Below are 14,436 nucleotides of genomic sequence, written 5' to 3'. Positions count from 1 at the left end.
TTCTTCTTCTTCTTCTTCTTCTTCATGTATACTAGCAAGTTATATGTAAGAGTAAGGGGGCATTTTTTTCAGCCTCTGAAGTCTGAACATGCTCTGTGATAGATTATTAATGGTTAACCTTTTGTGCATAATGATAAAAATCAAGTAGGAAATGGTAACCTAGGCTAATTGTTGAATTAATATAGGTTATGGTGCAATTCGGCCTATAGGCGATCACGCTCTGATTCTGCGTGTTGTCCTTCTGCCTGTCATTGCATTACAGCCAGATGAATTTGGTTTGGACCTGGCTGAGCTGCGTGCAGAGAGGAGATCTCCCCCATCTAGCGGCAATGTGTTGATATCAGGGCGGGCTTACGCTGCGACGCACAGTGTGGTCGGTCGGTATAAACTCGATTGTGTGCGCATCATCATCTCCGCTCCAGCTCCAGCATCTCTCTCCTCCATCCATCAACAAAAGACTCTCCTGTCCTGCCTATCATCTCATGTCCTGCCTATCCTCCCCAGTCTTCATAATGACCTTCTAGCTGAATAGTGTGTGGTGGTGTTGTTGTTGTTGTTGTTGTTTTTGTCCGCTGTGGCTGCGCTTATTGCTGCTGACGTGAAGGGAAACGGATAGGCTACCTGTGCTGCATTGGCATCGCCGCAGAGGGTTTCGGGTGACAGCACGTCCATACATTTGGGTGTTTTGTGCCGGTGACATCTACCATGGCGAAAACAGTCACATCATCCAGTGCAATAACAGGTAATCTTGATGTAACGTTTGTTAGGCTCAGTTTAATCACGCTTTCGGGCTCTGTTGATGTGTTTGCGCCGCGATTTAAAGCAGCATCATGAATGACGCAATTGACATTTCCACTGCTTTATGTGTTGCTGGATGTGCGGTCATGATCGGGCTTCACTGTTTGGTTTAGTCGCGAAGGCTCACTGTGTTGTTTCTTTTTAATTGGCAAGATGCAAATCTATAAGGTGCACATTTTTATTTTATTTCAAATGAACCCAAATCACCAGGCCTCATGGTTTTTGATACGAGTTAAAGTGAGCAAAACAGAACTGTTTTGTCTCTTTTGTGTGCTTTAACTGCTTCTGTCATTGTATTACACTTTCTCATACAGATTTAATAAGTGTTCGGTCCCGTCAAAGCTAAACCAGACCAGTGTGTCGCCTTTTTTTTGAGTGATGACGCCACTCAATCAGATTAAAGTGTTCCCATGGGTGTAGAGTCAGGACACTGGATTTCTGCCTCTGACACTGGAGGACAGAACCACGGATTATACTGTGTACTTTCTATGAGCATCAAACCATTGTGTGATGACTTTGTGGGTTAAAGACTGGGTCATTGTCCCACACTCCCTAAAAGAAGGGAAATCGTCCTGCATGTCCGTACATTTGACACAACTGTAGGATTGACTTTATACTATTTTAGAAAAGAGAAAAAGCCTTTCCCCTGTCACATTAGTTCACTGCTTTATTTCACTTACTCATGTCTGTATGGAAGCATCTTGAACACATCGTTTTGCAGCTTGTATTTTTACAATCAAGTTGGATGTTACAGAATAATGCCTGCAACACAAAAGACATAACATAATGCATGGGCGGTATTCCCTTCAAAACCACGAAAGCTAAATACACCCAGTTCATTTGAGGTAGATTACCAGTGTAGCCACTGAAGAAATCAATGTAATGTTAGCATGGAAAATGGTAAATGTTACAGTAATATGTTGGGTGTGTACAGAAATATGTTTAGTTAACAACCTAAAAGCCTAGGTCAAGTAAGAAAGTAGCTCTCCTGTCTGATGTCAGCCAAACTACATTTAAGAGGGCCTCAGGGTTGTCTGCCAGGTTTCAGTATTCACAATAAAAGCCCTGACTGGAAACAGGGTAATTCATTTGATCAAGTGAAGCGACTGACTTCGTTGGCAGTTTAGCCGATAATGCACATATTGATCAGTGAATTTGTGGAATTAAACATTTTTTTTTTCTTCTTACTTCTGGTTCAATTGGATTGAGAGGCATGTTCAAGATGTTGTTATTTGGGGACTGTTATCAACTGATATCCATATTACATGATATATTTATCTAATAATTATTCATTTCATTAATTTACTTTAACTATACTGATAAGACAGTTGTTGAATTATATCTGCTTAATGTTAGTAGATCTTTAAACTAAAAAAAGTTATCACATTTATCATATATAATATTTACCCCAATGTAGATCATTATATTACACTATTGAGTCTGGTACTGTGGTTTCTTTCAAAGAATAACAAGAAGAAGAAAGAATTATCTTTCTCTAAGTATTCTTTTCTTTGTTTCGTGCGTTAGGTGAAAAGATGACGCCACCGTCCATCACTCTACTCCCTGACAAGAGATCTCCGACAAACGGTCACAGCTCTTCAGCCCGAACTAGAAAAACTAGTGAGTAATACCCTCCGGCATCTGTTACATGATACCCTCTTTCCTTCCAAGTGGTTTAATCCTGATGAAAATCACTCACAATAATTAGTAATATTGCACAATTAGAAACATTATAGAATGCATGACATGACTCTGTAGACTTGTTAAGAAAATGTGTTTCAGGGCTGTTCTGTTATCAGCCGCAACTCTAACCTAAAAAGGCATTCAGCATGTGTGGAGTGACTATCCCATCAAGGACAGCTTCCTTCCTTCTCCTGCATACTGCTGCAGTTTGCCCTTGGCATGGGCTGCTTGGCATTTTGCAACTCAATGCATTTCACACAGAACAGCCCCAAACAGAGCCGAAGACATGTTTCCATCTGCTGGTAACAAAGTAGCACTACAGGTCAGTAGTGCCATGCTGATGCTATTCTTCTTTGGATAAGTGTGCTCTCTCTCCTTCTATCATGGTGATCCCAGCTCCAACTAACACAGAGAAGAAGCCTCAAATAAATGGACACGCATCCCCTTCACACTTAGCAGCTAACATCAGTATCAACCATGCAGGTAAACAAAGTAAGTATCTGTTTTTGATTCTATTGAATGGCTTTTTCTCTGTGCTCCCACTGTCTTTTTTGTTCTTTGATATCTTCATTTCTCTAACAGATGTGGAGGGTTATATGAAGACGGACGACAGGATGCGATTAGCCAAAGAGAGACGTGAAGAGAGGGAGAAAAGCCTGGGTAAGTGCAAATAAAGAGGGGGATTTTTGTAAACTGAGAAACTCAAAAATGTCTGCTGAAATTATTTGTCAGTGCAGTTGTCCCTGTAAAGTTTTTTGTCATGACATTTTTCTCTCCACACTTTAATTGGTTATGGAAGGGCATTGCTAGCCGGTAGAAGTGGAGTTCACTGGATATTTGATATGATGAGCTATGCCACTTGTGACAATGTGACAGTAACACAGAAATTTTCTAGAAGTAGGTCAGTTAATCATGCAGCTCCTGCAGTTGCCTTGTGATGACAAGGATTTCTATCTTCATGATATTCTCCTGTGTGGATTGACGGATACAAATTCACACAGAAGTTCACATAATACTAAAGATTTTGTAAGCGTGTAGTTTCATAAAAAATACTCTATTCTTGAAAAATTATTTGAAGATAGATTAAAACGTACTATTCTAGTAGTTGGAAAATGGTAAAACATCTGAGACTTTTATTTCATCTGTGTTATGTATTCTGAACTCTACACGACAAACTAAATAGTAAAAAGCCACTGGCAACAACATTGGTCCATTAACTCAGATTTTTGTCCATGGAACCTGGAATTTGTCTTGTCTCTTTCAGCGGCCCGAGAGCAGCTGATCAGGGAGAAGGAGCGCAGAGCTCGGCTGCAGTATGAACGCACAGTGGAGGAACGCTGGAGGCGGCTGGAGGAGCAGAGGCAGAAAGAGGAGCTCCGCAGAAATGCAGTGGGGGAGAAGAGGAGGCACCAGCTTGAGGAGGACAGGGTCAGCTGATTAAACAAACATAAAATCCTAATCAATATCTGTTCAGTGTAAGAATGCATCTAAATTGTGGTTTTGTGTGTGTGTGTGTGTGTGTGCAAGATACATACAATATCCACTAATGTGACTTATCCTTGCCAGTGTGTAAAAATTAAAAATAAACAAATCAGTTGAGGGTTGACAGAAGACAGGTGACAGTGTTCAATTAAAGACCAGCTCTGCTGTGTTGCGTTTAGGAGCGACTTGAGGCCCTGATGAAACGCTCTCTGGAGCGAAGCCTTCAGCTGGAGCAGAGGACCAAACGCTGGAGCAGAGGCTGCTCTACAGGAGCCGGTAAGAACACAGGCTGAAGAGGGTTTTGGATATAAGAGGCATGGATGCAAGGCGTGAATGATCTGAAACTGAGAAGTAGTGGGATATGGAAGAAAAGTTTTGCATTTTCCAGAAGGTTTGAATTTTGCTGTATTTCTGTGAGACATCATGACACAGTATGTGTGTATGTATGTTACAGGTTTGTGTGTGTGTGTGTGTGTGTGTGTGTGTGTAAAAGAGAGCCTTTCTCTTAACCTGATCATTGCCGACAGCCTGGCTGCTGAAGTATGCATGAGCAGAAATGTATTCCTGGTTTCCCAACAGAGATAGGATGAAGTTATATATCTGCACTGGAGTCTGTGTAGCACTAAACCACACCATTTTAAACTTATGTGGATGATTGAAATAGTGGAAATTTGAAAATATGACCAAAATCCTGTGTGCGCATGACTGTCTGCCACAGTGGCCATTTTGATCACAAATGGGAAGTCACCACAGTCTGAAATTTTCATAACCTACACATAATGGCTTTAGATCAGACAAACAACAAAATGCCTGTTTTGGTTCCATTACATCAGGACATTCCTGCTGGTATGTTAACTTCCATCCAGGTCTCTACAGTTGGATGAGGAATTGCTCAGATAAACTGTTCATAATGCTATGTCTGCTCTGCTCTGCTCCGCCCGCTGCCTATAGGTGACAGTGAGAATGCCCCACTCCCTTTCTCTGCTGCCTCCGCCTTTTCCCATGGTATTGCCTCCCCCCTTCCTGCTGTCAGCGAATCTGGTAAAGTTAAGACCCCCTTGCCCTCCCAAATGTATCACCCCTCCTTTTCATCCAACAGTTACCCTGTCTGTGTTCGTTTGCCTTTTGGCGAGCTGAAACATCAACTCAAACCAAATGCAAACTTGTTTCTCCTCTGATGCTTGTTGAGCTGCTCTGTTGTTGAACCTCTGTGCAAATGTGATAAAATATACTTCTGTAAAGTAGTCTGTATGTTCTCTAGGCTTTGATATGTTTGCTGTTTCGTGCTTTGCTGCAGTGGCCTTCATTTTTGAGTTTCCGTCACAAAAGTCAATGTGGAAGCGCGGAGACGGGCTTCAGGGGTGCAAATTAGCAGGATGATGTTATCAGTGCGGCATCATTTCCTGGCATAAATCCAAACTGGTCTTATTATTATCTAACCTAATTTTCAGGTCAAACAAAGCTGAAACATTTCCATCCTCCTAATGTTCTTGAGGGACGTTCATTCTTTCCTCTCTTTTAGAGGCAAACTGCAGTATGACATTAAACGGACCACCATGCAGGAAAAAAGAGGACAATGAGAAAATGCACCAGCATCAGCTATTTCATCGACTGACTAAATATTGTTTTCCTCCATTAATTCATCCCTATCAGCCCAGGATTCCTCTGTGTCATGTTTGTTTAAAGGTCCCATATTGTAAAAAATGGGGTTTCATTTCTTTTTGGATTATGAAGCAGGTCGAGATTCCTTCCGTACGGTATACTACTACATCATACGATATTTAGGTAGAAAGTATCGCTACATTGCTGTTACTGTCATTCCCCGGTTGCAGAGACTCTGAGAGCGCAGATGTGTAAGACCCGAGTTAGACCCACCTTAAAGAGACTGGTGCTAAGTGAAGTGATTCCGACAGATGGTGAATACAGGTATAATCAGACAGACAGTATGACAAAATTAATGTGTTCTAGTGGAAACCCAAAATACAAGTATGAACCTGAAAATGTGCAACCTAGGTCCCCTTTAAGTAAACATGTGTTCAGTATGTATAGTTCTCTTTTATATTTCCCTAGAAACCAACATCCGGATTAGTTTCACCAGATTAGTAACCTCTCAGCAATTACAAACAGGCTAAAGGATACTGGATCGGAACGACTTAAACATCTCAACGATCTTAAACACTATATATAGACATATTATTTTCACAGTTTGTAGATGAATTAGAAGTATTTCTTTCATTTTTTTGAAAACTTGGCTTTCAAAATTAAAGCTGCTAAGGGGTGCTGACTCCAGGTCCCTAGGGTAGACTGTTTTGGAAATGAATGGCACATGACCTAGAATAGACATTAAATAGACAGAGATGCAGTTATCCCACTGAGAGAGCTGCACAGAGATTACTCTTTACAGATGGTGACAGATGGATGAGAAGTTACAAGAGATGGCAAGAAGGCAGCTTCTGGTGTTGTTCGATGTGCTCCATGTGTAGGGCCTTTGCTTTTGTGATTGTGAGTTTGCACAAGGTCCGTGTGTGTTTTCATTTTCTGTCATTGTTTTTGGGAGCGGCAAAGAGAGAAATGTTGGGAATTGGGTTTGAGATTATATTTCGCAACCACTATGCTGGCATGTGTGTGCTTGTGTCACACTGCATAGTAGCATACATACTCAGGATTAACAGTGGCATTATCAGACCATAAAATGTCAGACTCATGGCTGAATCAGTCGTACGGGCAGTTGAAAGACAAAGGCGCGTTCAATACACTACCCTCAGTCAGGTCAAAATCTAATTTGGGGAAATCAATAGCCTTTTTTTGGCAGAAACTGAACAAGAATATCCAATAGGACAGAAGTGCTGACTGGGATGTTGAGAAAGATTTTATTGTTTTGTAAATTTGCGGGTTTTCTATCCAAACAAAAAACTGATTGCCACAACTTCAACCAGAGAAGAAAAACGTATCACTCAGTAAAACATGTATGCCATAAATCGCTAATACATTTATACCTTGTGGCTTAAAATGCAAGAGACCTGCCAACTGACTTTGGCCGCAAAAATGAGTCTGTAAGCTTCTGCTGGGTGCAGCACGCAGTGTCCAGTCAAGCCCTCACCTGGCAACTGTATTAGAATTCCCCTGTCACTTGTAGTTTGACATTATTTAATTTGTCATTATGTAGCGCCCTGCAGCCCTCACAGGTCACCTTTCCGCGGCTCGCTGAACCCTGCAGATCACAACAGAGCTGGACTTCAGGGTGGCTCTCAGTCCACTCCCAACACCCCTAAGGTCAGAGCTCCAGAGCACCTTGACATACAGTATACTTACACAACATCTGTCAGAATCAAACATGAATGGATACTGCAATAGTTTGTCTTCAATCACACTGCTTACAGAAAGAGCGGCTGCGCAGGGAGAGAAGAACTGCGTCCCCAGGTTGTGGATCCCCTGTGAGAAGATCGGAATCCCCTGCAAGTGTCACAAGGCACTTGGCTTCCCCAACTACCTCTAAGTGAGATCATTTGTTTGGTGAATGGTGGGCCAATGTGGTTGTCAGCAGGAACCATAACCTTGTTCACAAACCATTATTTTTTTTTATCATTTCAGACTTTAGGGAGACACTATGGACTAGACATAGTTTTTTCATGCACTGGTCAATTTTGAGGTTTTGGTCATTGTGCATCCATAACATATCTTCTTTCAGACTGGTGAAAAGTACACTTCCAAAATACACATTTAGATGTTTATTTAACTTATGTTAGCTTAACTAAGACTTCTACCTACTTGTAGCTAACTATCTATTTGCGCCTGTAGATTTCTCCTAAACTCATTAAAAGTGAGCGTTGGATTAAATTTAAAGATTAAATTTCAGAAAACTTCTAATACAAAAAAGAATTGTCTTAATGTAAGTAATCATCTGGATAAGTAATATCTCTTGGTTCAATTTTATAACCCTAGTCACCTGTAATGTCCTGAAAAATGTTGCTATGGAATTTTACAATACATCTTTAAAGGCTTTTTTTCTCAAAATGAGTTTTTTTTCATACTCATCTAGAAATTTCCACTTCAGGAGCACTTACATACACAAAACATTCTAGTATTCTAGTATGTATATTCTGAAGGTTGTTACAGAGGCGTTTGACCATATATCATTCATAGCTTTTACATTTGTATTCCTGGGGTGCTATCTAGTAGTTAAAGTCTTTACCCTATTCACCTGTAGTGTCTCCCCTTACTCCAAAACATCTCTATCTGTGTGCAGGCTGGCATCTAAGATGCGTGCCCAGTCTCCCAGCAATACACATCAGTTCCATAACTCTCCTACAAGACATCGTCCAAACCTGTCACCTGATGATTGGAAAGCAGAAGACAAGAAGGTGGAGAAACACAGTGAACAATCCAAAGCAGAGAAAAATAATACTGGCATCAACAGCCCAAATCCATCTTCACAACATGAGAAGAATGTTGTCAACACTGAAATCATTAAACCCAGATCTCCTAAAGGTGAAACCTTGGATAGGCACTTCAAAGGTGACACATCTGAAAAAAATCAGTCCCCTGACAGAAAAGACCACATGTCCCCGAAAGTGGATTCCTCAGAGAAGAAGATGCAGAGCAACTCTCAGGATGGAGACAAGAAAAAAGGTGGACTTTATAAAAATGACAGTATTTGTAACCTTACACTAAATCTTAGTTTTAGTAGCGCAGTGATCTTACGCCAGTCTTTCTGTATGTTTGACAGAATCAGCACCATGCTCGTCTACAGGGAAGGTAGCAGCTGGCACAACAAATGCAGAGGAGGCTACCAGGTTGCTGGCAGAGCGTAGGCGTCAGGCTCGGGCTCAGAAAGAATTGGAAGACAAAAGGCGGGAACAAGAGGAAGAAGAACGGTGAGTTCATTGAACAAATCATGAATTAAAGACTGCACTGAATAGTCTCTGGGATTATAGTCTTTAAATGGTTTTAATAAGTGTACACACCTGCCGATCAGACTAAGCAAAGAGCAGCAGAGGAAGCAACTTGCACAGGAGCAGCGACAGCAGGAGGCAAAGGCTCAGCAAGTGAAGCAAAATGGGAAAAATGGGGAAGATCATCCCAGGTTGGAACAAGAAGAAGACAAACAAAAGAAGGAGGAGCAGGAGCTACAGACCCAGATGAACAAAGAGGTGAGAGTTCTTTATAATGTGCCAGGCAGTTGTTTTTGCCATGTTATTATAGATATTGGATTTAGATTTTTGGTACAATTCTTGTGAATTTCAGGAGAATTTTTCGGCATGTTGTATAAATTGTGCTCGGTCTTAACAGAGAGAAAAAGCCCAAGTCGAGGTGCAGGTCGACACAGCGCGTCAGCAGCAAGACAGAGAACTGCAGAAGCAACAAGAAGAAGAGGAGAGGCAACTGAGGAAAAAGGTTATTTTAACAACAGGCTCAGTAACAGACAGTTTGCATGCTGACTGCATGTTGCACTTGGAATATTTTAAATTGTGAATTCTGGATAAAGTACACAGTGATTGAATGTTGACGTTGTTTTGCAGAGAATTGAGGAGATCATGAAGAGAACTAGGAAGGGTGAAGCTGAATTGAAGGTACTGTAAGAGACGTCCCCCGTTCTCGTACAGTAGTCCCGTCGCCTTTAAGCACCTGCTGATTATGTGATTTTTCAACTTTAACTCATTAAAACTCTGACTTTTGGTTGTTATTATCTTTATTAAATTTTTATTGTTGGTGATATGGTTTTGTGTCCTGATTACCACAAATGTTGACTTGATCGTCTCTGTTCTGCATTGAATCAGAAGGAGGAGCAGGTGGAGACAAAGCCCGTCTCCCCACCAGGTTAGTATGTATACAGTTGCTCTGCGAAGACTTACGTTTGCTTGCTGCCCCTGCTTACTCTACCCCTCTCGGTATGCCTCACAGCTGTAAAAATGCAAACAGGGCATGCATAGTTTATAATGTGATTTTTTTATTATCTTATTTGAGCATGCGCAGCAGTACTGTACATTTTTGCGAGTTGGCTTGTGTGAAATCTCAATAGTGGACATATGACAATATTTTTTTTTCCAGCATTCTTGTTATTGTCTTGTTATGCAACTATTCTGAAGCGTTGGCGTTGGCTATTCAGAAGAATGAACAGATATGATCCTTGTCTACATCAACCAAGCAATTACTTCTCTGGGCCATACAATTATAACCATTTGATGGAAAATTGAGAAGCACCCAAGGACTTTCCTCTTGGTGCCGATAGGGCAATTTTTACTGTAGAGCAGAGCCATGGGAGCAGACTGTCAAATTAGCTGCTCTTGAAAACGTCCTTGGAAGATTTATTCAGAGACTGCTCTGCGCAGTGTGAGCTCACACTTTATTTGGAGTGTCCTGTTTTCAACTCATTCGGGTTTTACAGTTGAGCCAATGTCAATATTCAGTCAATATTTAGTCTCAACTTGTCCAGTAAAACTGTGGATATGTGACATCAAATCGACACAAATGAAATGAATTTGATGTAAATGGGACAGTCCAAATAAAGTGAAGCCCACTGTGATGTTTTTCATCCTTCACAGGTGAAGTAAAGACTAATGATCAGGTGAACGAGCAAGCAATCCAAAAGGTTGAGTTTCAGGTTAAAGAGCAGGTCTCAGTCAACATGAAGGCATGTGCCGTGGTGAAGAAAGAAGCAGCAGCCGCAGCAGCACAGGTTGACAATCAGAAGAGTTTGCAAGTGAAAAACAACACTCATCAAGTGACAACAACACGCAGTGTTCCTGACAAGAGGCCGGACACCAAACACACCACTGAAGAGCATGGAGGCCAACTTACCAGAGAGGGCAAAGCCTGTGTCCTCAAGCAACAGGGAAGAGAGGTGGAAATTAATGTAAACAAGCAGCACAGAGCACATGTTAAAGACCAAATAAATAAAGAGCTGACAAAGCCAACAGCAGATGCCAAAGTCAACCAAAGGGAGGGTGGTATGATGAATGGAGCAGTAAAGGGTGAAGTATGCGCCTTGAAGAGAAGCCATCTAACTGCTGAGGTAAGCAAACGGCAGAGCCTGCATGTGTTGACAGCTGCTAAAGGAGGGTCCCAGATGGAGGTCATTAGACCCCCTGTGGCACCCCTGCCATTGGGACACCTTTCACCGCCAATCATCAAGCTGGCACCACTAGATGTGAAGGGTACAGGGTCTTGTGATGAGGTGCAGTCCATGGAGGTCAGGTGAGTCATCAGGTAACCCTTCAGTACTGTCCGCATTACACAGTTGGTCTTTAAGTACACTAATATTATGATTTTTTATTTTATTTTTATTACATTACAGCCCGGCATCAAAGGAGGAACTGATTTCCATCCCAGAGTTCTCGCCAATCCACGAAATCCAGCACAATAGTGTGAGTAACAACCGTGCTCTTGAAGACCTGATGGACCTGACAGGCAGCGTCACCTACCCCAAACTGTCCTCCGGGGGCAACAAAGGCGACTGCAACAAGAACCTCATCGAGGGTGTTGTTAGTCCCATGTCAGACTCAAAACTCATTGGGATGTCGCCTCCATCCTCAAATAAACTTAGCATCCAGTAGTCCGTTAATCTCTCTCATCTTGCCTTCTCTCTTTCCCCTCTCTCTGTTACACAAACACACACACACACACACACACACACACACACACGGGATGTCACATCTTTGAGTGTGTGCCCTCACTACCTTTATGGGAATAGAGCCATAGAGATTGACTTAAAAAAAACTGTAAACCATGACTTGCAATATAAAGAAAACACATATATTATATTCACATAGCAACTGACCATTGAAAGTAGGCCTCTGTGTCAAATACACTATCTACCGTGTATATGTGTGTGCAAGATGAGCACATGTGAAAGAGGGTCAGGGAGAGGTTTGTCTGGATGTGTGAAATACTGAAAAAAAAGACAAAAATCAGGTTTTTAAATATTATAGAGATTTAGAAAAAAAAAAAAATTGCTACCGTATAGTAATGTTCCCTGCACAGAGTCCTCACTGGGGTCCCAGTTCAGTCCCAGTACAGGAGGAAAACCTTTTCAGAGCGTCACTGGCTGCATTTGAACCTCTTTCTTTCCACATGCCCTCTTATGCCTTTAAATCAAATTCAGTGTGTTGCTGGAAAAGGCATGACTATTTATTTTCCTGATAGCCTATTTTAATAATATTTCAAACATGTTCATCCCATGTTATTCATGCATGTGTTGATTATTGATTAGGCTTGAATTTAACGGATTTATCTGGCCAACTAAACTCAGCAGGGCTCCTTCACTCTTCCTATCCCAGTGCGGTCGGACCACGGGATTGTTAACAATTTATATTTAATTCCCTTCATGTTTTTTAAATCTTTAACTGGGACTTTCTAACTGCACGTTTAGTGAAGAGGATGATTCAAAAACTGTCATCTTGAATGTTATCCCACATTGAGAAAAATCATGGCATCAACGCAAATGATGGCACAGACCTATACTATATGTTTGTTGCAGACTAGTTACTTGCTAACTTGAGCTCTACTGCGATTATACAGTGATTGCATTCATGAAGCTGTTTTAACTGGCAAGACGCTCATATTTTCAATGATTCCATGGATGAGATGGATTTCCCGTGCTGAAAATAGTGACAGCTGAGCAGCTTCATGTCATTTAAAAGGTTTTCTGCAGGTGTGCCTTACATGTAAAAGGGTTTGCAAGGCACAGCGCTAATAGATGCATTTATCTATTTGACACACAGTAACGTAAATAGATTCTAATCAATAGGTATCTGGCTGTTGATGTGTGAGACTGAATTGCACTGAGGCAGGAATGCCTGTTTAACAATCAACTTGTGAGTGAGCACTGTAGCTATACAAGATGCTGTTTTTCTCCTTCTATCATGTTGTACAGCGTGGTCCTGTGTAGGAATTACCCAGTGGGCTCCTTTAACTTCTTGAGCAATTCATAAAAATTATAATTGCAATGTTTTATTTTTTTTTGTCTCTAAATGTGATTTTAGTAGAAATAACTTATGAGGGACTGATTTGTTAGTAAATTTCTGTGCAAATCATTTTACAGTCTTCTGGCTGTATAACTTTTTCTGTTTGCCCACTGGGGTTGTTGCGTGTGACCTGTGATACTTGAACCTTGGTTTCAAACGCTTCATCTCCGCCATGCTGCAAAAAACTATGCCAACAGCTTATACACATTAGTATGCCATTTATAAAGGGGCATTTAGATTATTGTTCTGCAGACAATACATAGGCTAGAAAGACAATACATAGGCTAGAAAGACAAAGGCTTTTTTAATTGTCTTATGTGAAGTAGCCATATATGGATTTAACATACAGTATTTGAAAGTTAGGATTTAATAGGTCTATAGTTTGCACATGACAGTCTTTTGCAAAGGAGATTGAATCAAAAAATGAGTGTTAGGAAGTTATACAGTATATACAAGTTTGCTCGTACCCATATTTCAAAACAAATCACAGTCAGCTCAATTCTTTAAGCTATGTAATTACTGTAGACATTGTGCATGGTTAGCATGATCATAACATTGTTATCTGAAACAATTAAATCTACAACTGGGAATTTTGTGTTTTTGTTTGTCTGTTCATGTGTGTTTGTGTTATCAGTTAACATAGGGAAACACAAACCACAAAAACCATGAAGTGAAGAAAGAGATGGAAGACTTCAGAGAAAGAGAATGAAACGTACAAAAAAAGAAATCACACAAACAGTCAGATTGTTGTTTGCTAACCGCTATATAACTCCCACAAGTAAAACCAACACTGTCTGATGTAACAACCTCACAATAAATCCTGCAGCACCCTCATGTAGTGCCTGTTTAACTGTTATAGGGAGGTGTCGTTTCAAACCTTTTTGTCCTTTTGGCGGGGACAGTTTTAGGTGCGGTTGCATCCTAGTGGGTTCCAATGAGAGGTGTTCTTAAACTTCAGCCTACCTTCACTAATGTAAACGGGGTGGCTAAAATATGACAAAGTACACCCTCAAAAATTACCTTGAAGCTAAATTAACATCCAAAACAGATTCTACCTAAACTGAAAATTCTAACCTTCATGCATGTGGGATTGATTGCAGGGCTGTTTTATTGGACTGCATACGTTTTAGTTAGGTGTACCTTATTGGGTGAGTGTAAATTAAAGAACTTTTTTTGTAAACCCAGTACATATTGTACACGTAAGTGTACAATGATATATAGTAGGAACACCAACATAAAACACTCTTGGAGTTGCACAAATAAACAAGAAGACTATGATACTGTAAAGCCACAACATACAGGCATCAATTACATAAAAACATTAAAGGACATACACACAAATAGGCCTAGATTTTTTAGAGTTTTTTCTAAAAAGTAAAGAAACACATTTTTGCTATTGGTGTATGAGCTGGGTCCAGAATGGGAAAATTGGTAAAACTGACATCGACAACATTTTGAAAAGCATTGTTATTCCAGAGAGAACAGTTTCCAAAACGGTGTGATATTCTTT

The 14,436-nt window shown here is 40.7% G+C and overlaps 1 protein-coding gene across 5 annotated transcripts; it reads left to right on the top strand.

Annotated features, from left to right (window-relative positions):
• Nucleotides 1–272: 272 nt before the first annotated feature.
• map7d2a (MAP7 domain containing 2a) lies at nt 273–13,516 on the top strand. Of its 5 annotated transcripts, none has more exons than XM_032534270.1 (17): nt 273–742; nt 2,326–2,418; nt 2,878–2,964; nt 3,064–3,141; nt 3,746–3,909; nt 4,143–4,239; nt 4,915–5,004; nt 7,130–7,236; nt 7,344–7,459; nt 8,210–8,592; nt 8,690–8,837; nt 8,939–9,113; nt 9,253–9,357; nt 9,483–9,533; nt 9,741–9,780; nt 10,506–11,157; nt 11,258–13,516. In XM_032534270.1, exons 1-17 carry the CDS (start codon nt 706–708, stop codon nt 11,514–11,516), a joined length of 2,682 nt encoding a protein of 893 aa, XP_032390161.1. In that variant the 5' UTR covers nt 273–705; the 3' UTR covers nt 11,517–13,516. The 5 variants fall into 5 exon arrangements, with proteins under 5 accessions (XP_032390161.1, XP_032390160.1, XP_032390159.1 ...); XM_032534269.1 differs by having other exon boundaries at nt 277–742; nt 2,878–2,973; nt 9,744–9,780; XM_032534268.1 differs by having other exon boundaries at nt 277–742; nt 2,878–2,973.
• The last annotated feature ends 920 nt before the right edge of the window (nt 13,517–14,436 follow it).

The sequence above is a fragment of the Etheostoma spectabile genome, chromosome 13, assembly GCF_008692095.1.
Source record: "Etheostoma spectabile isolate EspeVRDwgs_2016 chromosome 13, UIUC_Espe_1.0, whole genome shotgun sequence".
NCBI classification, from domain to species: Eukaryota; Metazoa; Chordata; class Actinopteri; order Perciformes; family Percidae; genus Etheostoma; species Etheostoma spectabile.
The sequence above is the reverse complement of the archived record's forward strand: the minus strand, read 5'-3'. Positions and strand labels throughout refer to the sequence as shown.